Raw genomic sequence first — 14,807 nt, 5'->3', positions numbered from 1 at the left:
TGTATGTTTACATACACACAGTAATTTACAGGGGGAGGGAAATAGAATGTCACAGGGGTTATTTTAGGACAGTTTTAATTTTCATCTTTATGCCTTATTTTCCTTAATGCCAATGTAGGAAAAAATCAAATGTTAGTAAAACATTTGAAGTGAGATTCAAACAAAGGAAAAGCACTCCACTTGTCTACAAAATATCTAAATTCAAGACATTTATCCTGTCTGTAAACTCACCTGTTTAGAAAAGAATTTTAAGAACTACTTCAAAGAAGATACTTAAGGAGTTTTTTAACAGTGTCTGGAAATCAGTAGGCCAATAATACATACTCAAGTGAAAATCATTGTGAAGATTAGTTTTAAAAAATGTATGTGAAAGTGTTTAGCACAGAGCCTGGAGACTACTAGTTACCAGGAATTATTAACCAAACATGAATTATCCCCCTCTCCTGGTGACACCTAGACTCCGAGATGGAAGATTAAACGTGTTTCTCTCTCACTGCCACTGTCCACCATTCAGCCTGGGTTCTCTCATTTCTTGCAACTATGTCTTTGATGCTGCTATATTGCTTAAAAACAAACCAAAAAATAACAAGAAAAAAAAAAACAGTGAAACTGGTTTTCTCCTTGCTTCTGGAAGAAAAGCAGAAAAAAATCTGTCCTTTATCTCCCTTCTTGGATTCTCTTCTTGCTTAAATCCAGGTCCAATGTAGAACTGATTCAACCTTTGGCAAATGGTTTTTCTCTGGAAATAACTTAATATTCCATCTTGTGAAGGGAGAATGTCTTCGTGTGAGAAATTCTGACTTACTGCCCAAATCCACACCACACTGGATAGTGTCCATGGGGATAAACCATTCAATTTAAAATTCTGGTCTGAACCAAAAGAATGATGTAACGATTCCATTGGTATGAGAAATTTTGTGTGGTAGGAGTACACAGGATGATTTATCTTAGAAGTGGCCAGAGACCAAAGCTAAGAGAAATCTGAACAAAATGATATATTGTGGGCCTTGATTTAAGAGATGGATATAGGAACAGGATTTGGGGACTCACTGGATACGGAGGATGAAGGGAGGGAAATAGTGAATGATGACTGAAGTTTCACATTCCAAGTCCATGGAACCTTAGTACCATGGACAGAAGCTGGAGCATTAGAGAATAAAATGACGCGCTCACTTTGGGATGTAATGGGTTGGGCTAAGGGCAGGGATTTCAAAAGGATGTCCATAATCAGTTTAAAATCTACCCCTACAGACTAGTTGGACCTCAAGCTAGAAGTGTAGGTCTAAGAATCAATTTGAGCAAGAAGGTAGAGCCCAACTCCTCAAGAAGACATCTGAGCCTTACGGAGCACTGATATTTAGAGAATAGAAGAGGAAAAGGGATCTAGTGAAGGAGGTAGAAAAATGAGTATCCAGAAGGTACTATGCCAAAGGTGGGAAAGATGGTTTCAATAACAAGACGTAAGAAACTGGAAGCAGATCTTCTAGCAGAGAATGGCAGAGCTGTAATCCATGGTGTAGATAAACTAAAGCAAAGATGTCATACCTCCTCTTCCCTCTGCTTTAGTTGAAATTAGATGCATGCTCTCATGAAAAACAAAAATGCAATGTTGAATTGAAGCAATAATACAATGTTGAAGTGAGCTTTAGTGTTAAGCCAAATCTCCGTTCAGTTTTAGAAGCCCTTGGAATGCCTTGAACTCTGGGCTCTGGCAACTAAGACTCTATTAATGTTGTGGCTTGTTCTATCTATGTGGACTTTTGCATACTTTTGGACTTATTAATTAAAATAAGTGCTTTTGAATATTGGGCTGTGTCATTTATAGGCAGGACAAAGCCTAGGACCCAGGACTCCTGATCCCAAGCAGTGGACAGTTCACATCAGCTTGCTGCATCTCAGGATGCAGACACTTGTATATAAAGATGGGGAACAAATCAAAGCCCCCTAAGTTAAGGCATCTTCTTCCTAGCTAACCATACCCTAACACCCCCCACCCCCTAAAAAGGATCTACTTCCCCTACTCGGTTCCCCACCCTATGTGCACATACTTGCCAAATGCCCCCTAGTCTCCATCCTTCTCCTCCTCTACCCACCCTTGCCCAACAAAGCCTCTGTAGCTAGTCAGCCAGATGCACAGATGTGGGTGGGTCACCATGGTGACAAAGGAAGCCCTGATGCAGAAGGAGAGAGAGAAACAGCGAGGGAAGCTTCTTTGAGGCTAACACACTGCCCCCTGCCCTTTACTTCTCCAGGTCATCAAAAGGCCCGGGCTTTTTAGAAGTATTCCTTTGACTCAAAGAAGCATATTAGAGGTCAAGAAAGGTGCTGTTGTGGTGGAGAGACAACGGAATGCCTGAATTCTTCATTAAAAATTTCTTTTCTATAACTTTCAGGTGATCATCAGTATAACCATCCGATTTTAAGCAGTGCTACCCAGACCCCTACACATGGTGAGAGATGATTGAGAGTGCTCTGCATTCCATCCTCATTCCAAGTGGCTCCATCCTAACCACTGATGCCTATCAGGGTATCAGACACATGGTCACTGACTCATTGAAGCTAAGGAGGTGTAAGGTGGCAGGTGTCCACCCTCCTCCAGGGCCACAATGCCTCACTCTCACTTTTAGACCATTGTCCTCTTGGTGTGTCTGTCTCTAACATCAGAGTGATGTTGCACCATGAAAGGGAAGGAGTGAGACCCTTTCTTAACCCATTTTCACTTGCAATCCAGATCCCTTCTTGCAGTCATAATCTCCATATGTCCACAGCAAGGAGTGAACACTCTCCTTTGAGCAAGGCTACTTGTGGTACCATTTACAAATGACATGAGACTTGGTGAACTATATCGATCCTCTTCGAACTAATTAAGATTTGATAAAACACAAAACCGAACTGGGTGATTTGAGCTTCCACCTCTTGGCAGGGGAAGAGGCTGAAAACTGTAGAGCACAGCAGTGTCAGCATCGTGCCAAAGGGTTACAAAGCCATGTTTCCCTCTTAGGTTATAACATCCTCACACCAGATCACAACTTCATATTTGGAACTGCAGAGAAAAAATGTTTTTGATACCTGCTCAAAACTTGATAGAACATAAGACAGCCATGTAAATTATGAACTATCAGTCATTCTTCTGTCTTTGCTGTGAGACAGTGAAAACATCATTAAATTTTAGTGAGAAAGAAACTCAAAACAAAGATAAATTCTACAGCTCACCTGGTAGAAAGACCTACTAATCACGTCAGATCATGTCCTACTTCAGCGTTGAGATTGAAGGACAATATAATTAGGAGCAGAGAAGTGGACTATTTTGATGTCCCCCTCCAGTGCTAGGCTCCTAGTGGAAATATATGATGACAGCAACAGTTTAATAAGATGTGAAATGTTGTGGGGTCTAGGAAGAATTAGAACTGCAAGAAATTAGAGAGATCAGTTAAAAAGAAGATAATACCAGTGGTGATTTTGAAAGTAGAAATGGAAAGGAGTGTTCTGATATGATACATTTTGAAGAAAGACTTGGGAAAACTCAGTTACTAACTGAATATGACTGATGAGAATCAATTATAAGTAAAATGGAGAGCCAAGATTAATTAGAAGAATGGGGTGGGGGAGTATTAACACAATCTAAGGAATCAGGAAAGCAGCCAGTGTGTACAGGGGATGGAATTGTTGACGGTGAGTTTGGATCTGGACATCTGGAGCTAGATACAACCATAGGATATGCAAGAAAAGTCATTAAACAGGCAGTGAGAAATGCTAACGTGAGGTCTGAAGGGAGGTTACAGCTGAAGATGTAAGTTACCCTTTGGAAGCAGTAACAGAAGGCTTGGGAGTAGGGGCAATCTGTACGAGAAGGCTGAGAGAGAAAAGCAGAAGGCATGAGCAGACAGCCTGGGGGATGCCCATGGTGATTAAGCAGCAGCAGGAAGAGGAGCCAGAAAAGGCAAGCAAGGAATGCTCCCCTTACTCAGTAACATTCTGGAAGAATAACTATGATCTGGTTTTCCCCAGACGGAGCCAACAGAGGCACAGCCTCTTAAATATGAAAGAGGGAACCGTTCTTCCCTCCTCCTCTTCCTGTCTTCTCTCTCCCACTGGGTGGCAAGGAGATGAACATACATGAGACTCAGTCCCTGCCCTTGAGCAGCTCACAGCCTAGTGGAAGCAGGGTTTTCTCTGAATTCCTTCTTTGGATGTTACACTTTTCCCAGGAGATAGCAGAGAGACTATTAAGCAAGGAACGGGCCTGTGTCTACTTGATTAAGCAAAGAGCATTAATTGAATCTTTATTTTGGGCCAAGCATTATGAAGGCATCAGAAAAATTGGAAAGCAAGACTCCTGCTGTCAAGGAGATTGCAATCTTTGGAGATCAACAAGACTAACTCAAGTCAAATGACGAGAGATCACGTAGACACTAAATTGGGTGGTATTGACTACAAGAGCAATAAGGGCTTGAAGACCAGATATCACTGTGGGCTGAAAAGGTGTGACATTGTCATAGCGAAGAGCCTTGAGCAAGGGGAGAATTTGGATAAAGAAAGAATAAGGAAGGCCATTGCAATAAGAGAGAGAGCATGAGCAAGAGGCCAGGGGCAATCTTGGTGGAGGCAGAAGGCAAGGAAGAGGTGGCCTTGGCTCATCAGCATGTTTTGGAGAACAGTGTAGGGTAAGAGCATCCAGAAATGTTGCATTTGGAAGTAGATGAGCTGAGTGATGCCCTCGGTGGGAATATGATGCCAACAGGCAGAGGGAAGTTCGTTCTTCTCTAGCATGGCCAAAAATGAAGAAACAAGAGCTAAGGGACAGTGGCTATTACCCAGCTCTGGGTAGTAGTGCTCCCAGCTTCCCGCCCACTCCTCTTCCTGGCGTCTGTCCCGATCCATGCCAGGGAGGCTCTTTCTATACAGCATGTTCTGATCTCTCAGGGATGTAGAGCATCCCCCACCCCCTCACATATGTACTGAGCTGGCGTGAACACCAGCTCATTGGCTGGGCTCCCCTGGCTCAATTTTAGGAGTGCCAGTGAAGGCAGGAAGGGCTAGAGAAGCTGGGAGTTCCCTGTGCTTAGGCTGCCCTTGGACCAAGCTAGGCTAGGAGTGCTTCCCTTTGTCCCATGGTTCATACAATTCCAGCCTTCCATGGTTCAGCACTCTCTTTGCCAAGAGGCATGGGGAGCCACAGTCCTCTGATACATTTCTCCAAAGTTAAAGCCTGCCAATTCTTGGGCATCCCAAACCAAAGAGGATGGAGGGATGTTATGGCCAAACTAGAGCCACCTAACTACCTCAGTCCTGGGAATGGTACCACTGTTTCCCCCAGAAATACCTGTTGACTTCTTGCTGTGCCTCAAGTCAGTCAAGCACCAAGGCATGCTCATCTTCCTTCCCCAGACCTCCATTCCTTTATGTCCTTCCATCTTCACAGCCACTCCTTCACCCAGACCGGCATCTCCTCTACCCCTCACTCCTGTGCTATTCCTTCTCTGGCCCCCAGAGCCCAGGACAGCTCATTCACTTCATTAGTCATTCACATCAACTCCCTTTCATCTTTTCTCTCATTCCTTCCCAGAGTCTTTTCCTCAGGTCTGGCATTGAACAACACTCCCTTCTCTCTCTTCAGATTTTGGAATCTCAAGGTTCTACCTCAAGAGGAGGAAAGAAAGGGGAGGGAGAAAAGGGGAATGATGTGCTAAGCATTTCGCCCACATTTCTTCCTCCAGCAGCTCAGAGACAGTTAAGGGGGCTACAGAGAAAGGAACTGAAGTAAGAGGAAATGGCTTTGTAGCCCACAGGGGCTAGTCAGACGTGGGGATTAGAGAAGCCTGAGGCAGAAGGGGGCGATGTGAGAAGTGAAATGACATCATGGACAGTGTGGGTTGGAATCTCAGTGGAGCTGGGTCCTAGACTCAGCTCTTCTATGGGTATGTAGACAAGACCAGTCACCTGCACTCCTTCAAACCCAGATTTTTCTAAGCTTGAGAGCTAAATTTGCCTAAAGCTGTTAGAGAAAGGGCAGAACTTTCACACCAAAGTGGATGATTTTATGACCCCCCTCAGCTCCATCAGGCTTACATTTTCATCAGACAGCCCAGTGATGTACTGGCAGAAAGAGTTTGCCATTCAAGGAAGGGCACACTGGCATTGTTGCTAGTGGCACCTAAAATAGCACCTGCCTCCAGGCTTGTTGACAACTGGAACTGAGCATGAGGGAAACTGAGTCACCAGCAGCACCTATATCCTAGCACAGGAGGCCAGGAAAGCAGGATGGGGATGAGGCAGAAAGTGAAGAGATAGAACCTAGACCCTTCCCTTCTGCCTGCCCCAAACGTTGTCCTCACTAATGCAATGCACCCCTCCCTTCTCTTGCAGAGAAGCCACGGATGAACAACATCCTGACATCAGCCACCGAGCCCTATGACCTTTCCTTCTCCCGCTCATTCCAGAACTTGGCCCACCTGCCCCCATCCTATGAGTCTGCAGTGAAGACCCACCCCAGCAAGTACTCATCCCTGAAGAGGCTAAGTAAGTGGGGTTTTCCCAGGGTTGGGGTCTGCCTCTGGGGCTTCCACGACATTCTCCTATGTCTAACTTTCTTGCCCTACACCTGAGGGGACCAGTGTAAAGTCCCAAGAAGAAAGAGCAAGGTGTAGCATGAAGAAGAGAATAGACAAGCCCCTTGTTTTGTTCTTTATGGTCTGATTCCATTCTCCCCCTAGACAAAAGGGAGGCCATGGAGTCCTCAGGTCCACCTTCCCATGGGAGGCAATGCTTCAACTCATGCGCTAGTTTAACTGCAAGAGAGAGCCTTGTCTCCACCCCAACACTGTCCTGAGAACCTGAGACTCCCCCATCCCACACATGTACCCCATTCCATCAGTTGAGTCCAGTTCATCAAGTGATCCCAGCTCTGACATTTGAGTCTGGGGAAGCTCTGGCGATTGATGGGTTTAAGATGTTGCAATGTCAAGAAGGTACATGGCAGGAAAACTCTTGTCTCTCAGCTTTCCAACCCTCGGACCCTCTGCCCTTATTCCCCAAGACTCTATTTTGATGACCACCCAACTTCAGCACTGAGCATTTGCTTGAAGCTACAGGGCAACCTACCCTGATAGAAAGTCAGCCCACGATTCCACGTCAGCCACCTCTAATGTAGAACGTTGAGTTTCTGTGGCTAGAGGTGGTGACTCTCAATGACCCAAGGAATCTGATGCACGCCCTGGGATGAGGGAATGTGACTCAGGAGGTAAGATCTACCCTTCAGTGACCCTCTGGGAAAACTGAAGAGCAGTCAGCATTCCCACATTCTGCAGAGATCCAGAAGGCTGTCTGTTGGAAGCCTCATTCCCGAAATTTGGAGCAAAGCAGGCTTGTGTATGTCCTGGGTAAATTCAAGGGTGCAGCAGGCAGTGTGAGCTTGGGAGGGCCTCCTGGATGGAGAGAAGGGTGGAGCATCTGAATGGGGTGCACATAGAGGACTGCTCTGGCCTGCTCAGGTTGTGGGCACAGGTGAAGTATGTGTAGGCTGGATTCTGTGGTTGTGTGGGGCGGATGCCCATGTGTTGGTTTCTTGTGCTTTGGCTGTTACTCCAGAGAAGGTGTCACTATGTTCCTAAGTCACCAGCCAAGCATTTTCACAAGTGCCTCCTAGTTGGAGCATCTCACTTTATTCTAGCAGGAGGCTGGTTCTGCAACCCAGCTTCCTTGGAAAGAGGCCGTGGACCTCATTGGAAAGCCGCCAGCTGCTACTTGGATGTTTCAGCAAGACCAGGGAGCCATTCTGTTCCTTGACCACGTGTAGTAGAAGCTGCACTGGAGGGAATTTCAGGGCTTGGGCTTGCCCTCCACTGTGCTGTGAACTCAACTCCTGGGGACCTTGAGGAAGTCCCTTAACTCCTCGCTACTCAAAGTGGTCCACGGACCAGGGGCATCAGCATTGTCTGGGAGCTTGTTAGAGATGCAGACTCTCAGGCCCACCCCAGACCCAAGAGGTCTGAATGAGACTCTGCACTTAAGAAGACTGAATGGTTTGCACATTCAGTGGAGAAGCATTGCCTCCACTTGTCTGGGCTGCAGGGTCCTGGCTCACTCCTGGCTCCGGTGTCACCCCAGCTGCCTTCTCTCTCTCTTTCCCCTGCAGCTGACAAGGAGGCTGATGAGTATTACATGAGGAGACGGCACCTGCCTGACCTGGCCGCCCGTGGCACCCTCCCCCTCAACGTCATCCAGATGTCCCAACAGAAGCCGCTGCCGCGAGAGCGACCTCGCCGGCCCCTCCGGGCCATGTCCCAAGACAGGGTCCTGTCCCCACAGCGGAGCCTGGCAGATGAATTTGGCATGCCCTATGACCGCATCCTGTCCGATGAGCAGTTGCTCTCCACCGAGCGCCTGCACTCCCAGGACCCGCTGCTGTCCCCGGAGCGGACGGCCTTCCCAGAGCAGTCCCTGTCGCGGGCCATCTCACACACGGACGTCTTTGTGTCCACGCCCGTCCTGGACCGCTACCGCATGACCAAGATGCACTCCCATCCCAGTGCCTCCAATAACTCCTACGCCACCCTGGGCAAGAGCCAGACGGCAGCCAAGCGCCAGGCCTTTGCCTCGCGCAGGCACAACACGGTGGAGCAGCTGCACTACATCCCGGGCCACCACACCTGCTATACAGCCAGCAAGACCGAAGTGACCGTCTGACCGCCAGGAGGGGCTGAGCCACTGGGCAGGGCAGGGCAGGGGTCAGGAGGGCCCTGGAGCAGAACTTCTAGCCCTGTACATCTCCCTTCCCTTGTCCCCTCCATAGGAGCTGGGGGTGGGTCAGCTTTGCCCAGAAAGCCATACTCCAGGGGGACACAGCCTGGTGGCCTGGCACAGCATGCTCAGACGTGGGATCTAGAGCGACTGCTCTCACTCTTCCAGAAGAGTCAGCGAGGAGTGAGGAGAGGGTATAGGCCCCAGTCTCACCCTCCCCACTGTCACCAACTCCCTTGCAGTCCCACGTCCCCTCTCCCTCTCCTGGGGGCTCAGCTGCAGGTTCTGTCAGCCAAGAGACCCTGGCCTGATCCTGGTCCGACGCTGCCTGGGTTTGAATTGGCCAGTGGGTGCAGTCAATGGGCTGACCGAATAGACTACTCGGTCTCATTCATTTACCTAAAACCGCATCACAGAAATCTTCTAGTGCCTAAAAACTGCCTGCTCGCTCTCTCAGAGCCGGGGAGCTGCCGTGTCCATAAGCACAATAACGATTCTCTTCTGCCTGCTGGAACTCTCTGGTCCCCACTGAGTGGCCCTTCCTTCACTGACCCTGCGGCCCCACGCTGGCCCTGCACCCCTCCCCGAGGCCCAGGATAGGGAGGGGTTCCGTCCTTCGGCTGCCTGCTCATTGCCGGGAACCCTGCCCAGTTCCAGCTGGCTGCCCCACCTAGAAGGCCCCCCGGCCCCTATTCTGGGAGACTTGGCCCCTCCTCTAGTCCTAAATGTTCCACTCCTGAGTTCTCTGGGGCTTCACTCTAGCCCTCCCAGAGGAGAGTAGCGATGGGGTGCAGGGACTTTTGGGGTGCCCTCCCCGGCAACCTGATTATCTCCACACTTCCTCTGGGCCTCTAGGTCTGAACTGTGACCCACCACTCAGGCCTGCCTTCCCCTCCCCGACTCTGCGCCCTAGAGGCATCTGCCGCCCTGGCCAGAGAGCGGTGGGTGGGGAGGGCCACTGTGATGCTCTGGGTCTCAGGGGCTCACCATTCCCATTGTCCAGGGCTCTGCCTGTCTCCCATCAGGCACATCAGGTGGGACTGAGGCAGAGGCTTCTAGAGAAGGTCAGTTCAGCCCCTAATAAAGGAGGACCCGAGGCAGTTGTCCTGCACCTTGCCCGCTCCTCTCTCCCCATCACTACCCCCCTGCTTGACCCCTTCTATCTTTAGAACTCGCTCTTGCTGCCTGTTTCCCCTTCCCCACCTCCTGTCCTCCGACAATTCCACTCCTCTCTCCTGGCTACTGCTTCTTCCGACCAGTGCCTCCTCTATGTCAAAGGGGCAGAGACCCATTAGCAAACGCAAATAATGGTACTCCAGGCTATTGGTCTGGGGGCTAATGGGCAGCTCCCCAGTCCCTCCTCTGCACCAGGCAGATCCATGCCCTCAGCTCTGCTGGGTGACCACCCTGCCAGCCCAACTCAGCTCCTTCTCTGCCTCCAACCTGGGGGGGTGGGCAGGGTGTGACCGCCTCCTGGAGACAGTGAACTAAGCTGCATCCACTCCCCCAAAACCAGAGCCTGAAGGGAGAGAAGAGGCTCCCCCATTCTCAGGGCCAGGGCATCTCCCTGGGCCGGGGCTAGGGGAATCAGCTCCAGATCATTGGGTGAAGGTATGATACTAAAACTGTGACTGTCACCACAGTCAGACTCCAAAAGCAATGACCTTACAGTGGGATTTTAGCTTCCCCCAGTTCTGCATACAACATGCATGGCCCTTTAAAAGGGAGGCGGGGCAGCGAGAACTCCCCAATGTCAGCCCTGGGAATTTTTAATCTGACCAAGTCCACAATCCACAGAGAAATCAATCGACTGATTCCGCTTACTTATTTCAAGAATTCCAAAGTTCCTGTCTCCTCCCGAGACTCCCCATCACATGAGTCAGGAGGGGATTAAGGCTGGGGGTGATGAACACAGCCCTCAGCTTCCCCACTGGGGCGGCGTCACGGGGACTGCGAGGCTGTGAGGACAGGAATAAGTCTCTGCTTTCCTCCCCTACAAACACATAAACCTTCTCAAGGGCTGGTCCCCAAGGGTTTATGACTGTTTGTTCCAGAAGGCGAGGCTGAGAGGGTTGGGCTGGAGGAAATCATCCTAAATAGAGTAGTGCACCACTCCCAGAAACAAAGGTGTGTCTCTCACAGCTGGTCCCCTAAACTCACTGCCCTCTAATCCAGCTCTCAGCCAGTCTCACTGGGCTGCCTGCTGGTGGGGAGGGGAGAGAACGTGGGCGGGTAAGAATTCCCTCCCCAGGTGTCTACACACACACCCCGGACCAGAAACCTGATCTCATCCCACGTCAGAGCATCTTCTCGGCACCAAGCTCTCCAGCCCTCAGGATGACGCTTCTACCCAGACCTGTCTGTCTGTCTCAGGGGTTGTCTGATAGGTTGATTCCAAAACATTTCTCATCTCCAGCCTCATCCGATTTAAAACCTCTGTTGTCAGTTGGATCAGAAAATTCTACCTGAACCTTCACTTCTTTTAAATGATTCTTCTGCTTCACCCTTGGGTCTGGAAGGAGGGCAGGAAAGAAGCAAAGAAAAAAGGAAAGGAGGGAGGGGAGGAGGGAGAGAGGGAGGGAAAAAGAAAGAGAAGTCTACAGAGTTGCTCTAATTCAGTCAAAAATCCATAAAATTATGTCTTAACTGGGACACAGAAATTTCTCACTTATTCCACCGTCCCACCCATGTCTGAGGAACAAGCAAAGCTGCATTACAAGACAAATTTATGTAGCAGATAAGAGAGGGTTCTGGCACTGGGACCCAAACGTCACGACTTCCAGCCCCACCAGGCTGGTGGCTTCTGCCACACATAGAAGGGCCATCCCTCCCTGACAATGAAAGTCCCCTCCCCCTACAAGGGAAGCCCAAAGCCCCAAATTTCCCTCTGCTCACTCTGCTCTTTGTGCGAGTTTCCCTTGCTCTCATGGGAATGGACTGGGCTCTGCACAGGTTCTCCCCTGCCCTGAAGGTTCTTGCTGGTCTCCCTGCCCTTTGATGGCAAAGAAGCTCTCACGGTCGCTCATGTAATGCCACCCTTCCTGCCCTGCTTTCTGCAGTTCACTCTTGGCTCCATGAGTTCATAAATCACAAAGGCCTTCCAGAGAATTCCCTTAACCCCCTAACTGGGCTTCTGCCCTCAGGGCTCCACAGTGTCTTGGGTCATGGGTCTGCCTTCTAGAAAGTTCCAACCTTTCCTTATTCTAATTTCTTCTCCCCTCTTTCCACTCTCACACCCTGAACCTCCTGTCTTAACCTCAGTCTTCTATGCCACTTCAGTCTTTCCTTCCTCTCATCTCACTTGCCCTGCCTTCTTCGTCCATTTACCTTCCTCCACTCCTTATTTCTTTTCCTCAGGCCTGCTATACTCTCTAGTTCTAAAACTTAGAGCGCTCAATGAAAGCAGTCAAAAAATGCGACATTCTTCAGGTCTTCTGTTTGCCTCATTGGTTTATCCTTCACCTCCTGCCCCTATGAGATGATACTCCTAGGCATGTAGCCAAGGGCTCTCACCCTCTAATCTTTGGGAGGGAAGGGAGAGAAGCTGTCCTGTCAGAGGCATCACGGTTCAAAGATCAGTTTTGGTCCCTACAGCTGGCAAGTCCCCTGAAGCTGCTGCCCCAGCCTGCCACTAGCCCAGAGGCTCCTGCGCTGGCCAAAGATTCATATTCTTGAGGGCTTTCTGCCTCTGTTCCACCTCACTTACACCTGTCCTGCTTGTGTGTGTCACACATCACCTTTTGTCCCCAAAGACTGGAGAGCCTCATGACTCTCTAAGCATGGAGAAATATTCATTCCAATAACCCTGCCACCAAACCATCCACTTTCTTCAGAGAAACCTTGTCTGCCACTAGCCTTCCATCCTCAGACTCCATCCACAGGCCACTGTGGACTTGATGGGAGGTCATCTGAAAGGGCTGTTGATGACATGGACCCCAGGAAGCACCTGCTCTGGGAAGAGTTGACATGTTGCCTCCCACACACATTCCTCCACCATCCTCCCCCAAACCTGGGAAACTTTGCTCTGGAGTATTTTCAAGGAAGCTCGTTGTGTTTTAATGAAGTATTTTTCAGGGTTCAAATGATATTTTTATAAATGCAGCATTTTATTGACAGATTTGATATGAAAGATATGTCTTCCTGGGCTCTATATTTGACTTCTGAAGGCAGCATACTACAGGAGGAAAAAGCACAGGGCTGAGGCTCTTGGAGACATGGCTTTGGCCCTAGCTTTGTCTCCATCTTGCCATGTGACCAAGGATGTCACGTTCTTGCTCAGTGCCTCAGTTTCCCCATCTGTAAAACAAGGGGCTTTGACTAGATGAGCTCTGAAGTTTCATCCAGCTCTTACATGCTAGGGCTTTCATTCCCCATTGGCACATCCTCCTTTCTTCAGATTCCTCCCCACCTCAACTGACCTGCACACATCCCATTATGCCTGCCCCAAGGTGACATCTTCAGATGACATAGACAGCCATCAGACTCCTCACCAAAGCCTGGGGTGGGCCCCATGGTCTCAGCCACCCAGGGATGCTCTCTATCTGAAAGTGTAAGGGCCTACCCATTCAATAGGTCACCAACCATGTGTCATGGAAGGCCTCTCATATAGACACACCTAAGTCATCCTGGGTATCTGTGTCACTGGGGAATTCTGAATTTGAAATTTTCATTTTCATGTGGTTCTCAAAGCTGGAGGGAGGCGGTTCCAATTTCAGAGAGGGGATGAGTTGGAGGAGAAAAGTCCAGAGGTTGGCCCAAAAGGGCATGAAGTCTGTATTTGAGGGCAGCTTGGAAATGCATTCCAAGCCTCCAAGGCTCTGTGTAGCAATGGATGTGAGTATAGCCCGCTCCAGAACTTGTGTCCTGAAGACCGAGTCTGGACACTGGGCTCCATTTCAGCTGGAGGAGGAAGCGGCATGAGCCCCTGGGCTGCTAGGAGGTGGATGCTCACCCCGTCCTAGTACCTTTCTAGCCTCTCCTCCTGAGACTGCCGTCCTCCCGGTGAAAGCTTGTGAAGCAAGAATTCAGAGTACACGTCAGTATCATCAAACCCATCCTGTAAATCGGCAAACATACCAACCTTCCATCAGTCAGAGAAATGACATTATACGTCTCCTTAATATCTTCCCTCCTGAGGGAGAGAACACCCCTGCTCAACTTTGCTGTCCACCCCTGCTGTGACCCTTGAATGCCACTCCATGGGAGGACTCATTCATTTGCTTCATAGTGGCAAATATTCCTCTAGTTCTATAACTCAACTAGACATTTTGTAGTAAAGAATTCTTGAAATTCTCTAATAAAAAGCAATTCTTACTGTAATATTTTTAGTTTGGGGACACAATTTCCTAAGGGGGGATTAATGAACATTTTTACGCATTAGCCCAATTTATGGATTCCATGTTTATTATATGGTAGTACTGATGAAAAGTACCTTTCTATCGTACCTTTGCGGTTTCTTCTTTCCTCATAAGTAAGCTTCATGATGAGCAGTGCTCTCGTAACTGCTGCTTCTGTACAAATCTCATTGTTCTACTTACCTGTCAAAGCACATTCTATATGTACTGTAAACAGATATCACTTTAGTAAGGTTTAGTCTTAAGGATTTTTCCACTTTTGTCAGTAACAGATATTTATGGATTAAAAAAATAAAGCCGTTTCAACATAACCTGTGTCTCTTAAAGTAGCCACATACTTACTTTTACAAACACAGAGCCAAAACTAAAGGCAATTAAACATCACAGAAACGTAAAAGATCATTCGAGATGGGGGCTGAAGCAAGGATTGACCGCAAGTGGGAATGAGGGAAATTTTAGGGTGATGGGAGCATTTTTTAAAACTGGATTATGGTGATGCTTAGAACTGTATAAATTTACTAAAAATCATCAAACTTTATAGTTACCATGGGACAATTGTATGATATGCAAATTAGACCTTAATGATGCTCTTAAAAATGGAGAACAAAAGGAATGTAGGAAGGTAGGCTTAAGACAAGTGCCAAGGAGAAGGTATACCAATTCAAAGCAGAATTAGAAGTTATAATTTTGTATCCATATTCATCTATTCTAGCA

General features: G+C 48.5%; 1 protein-coding gene across 4 annotated transcripts in view; it reads left to right on the top strand.

Annotated features, from left to right (window-relative positions):
* SHISA6 (shisa family member 6) overlaps nt 1–14,404 on the top strand; it is a 286,915-nt gene extending 272,511 nt beyond the window's left edge. For 2 of the 4 annotated variants that reach the window (XM_070482326.1, XM_070482323.1), the window contains 3 exons: nt 2,394–2,450; nt 6,367–6,519; nt 8,135–14,404. In XM_070482326.1, the coding sequence (XP_070338427.1) occupies nt 2,394–2,450; nt 6,367–6,519; nt 8,135–8,685 (761 nt within the window). In that variant the 3' untranslated portion in view covers nt 8,686–14,404. The remainder of the gene's footprint in view (nt 1–2,393; nt 2,451–6,366; nt 6,520–8,134) is intronic. The other 2 variants (XM_070482327.1, XM_070482325.1) reach the window with 1 other exon arrangement.
* The last annotated feature ends 403 nt before the right edge of the window (nt 14,405–14,807 follow it).

This window comes from Equus asinus, chromosome 13, assembly GCF_041296235.1.
Source record: "Equus asinus isolate D_3611 breed Donkey chromosome 13, EquAss-T2T_v2, whole genome shotgun sequence".
Taxonomy (NCBI): Eukaryota; Metazoa; Chordata; class Mammalia; order Perissodactyla; family Equidae; genus Equus; species Equus asinus.
Note: the sequence above shows the minus strand (reverse complement) of the source record. Positions and strands in the feature narration are given on the sequence as shown.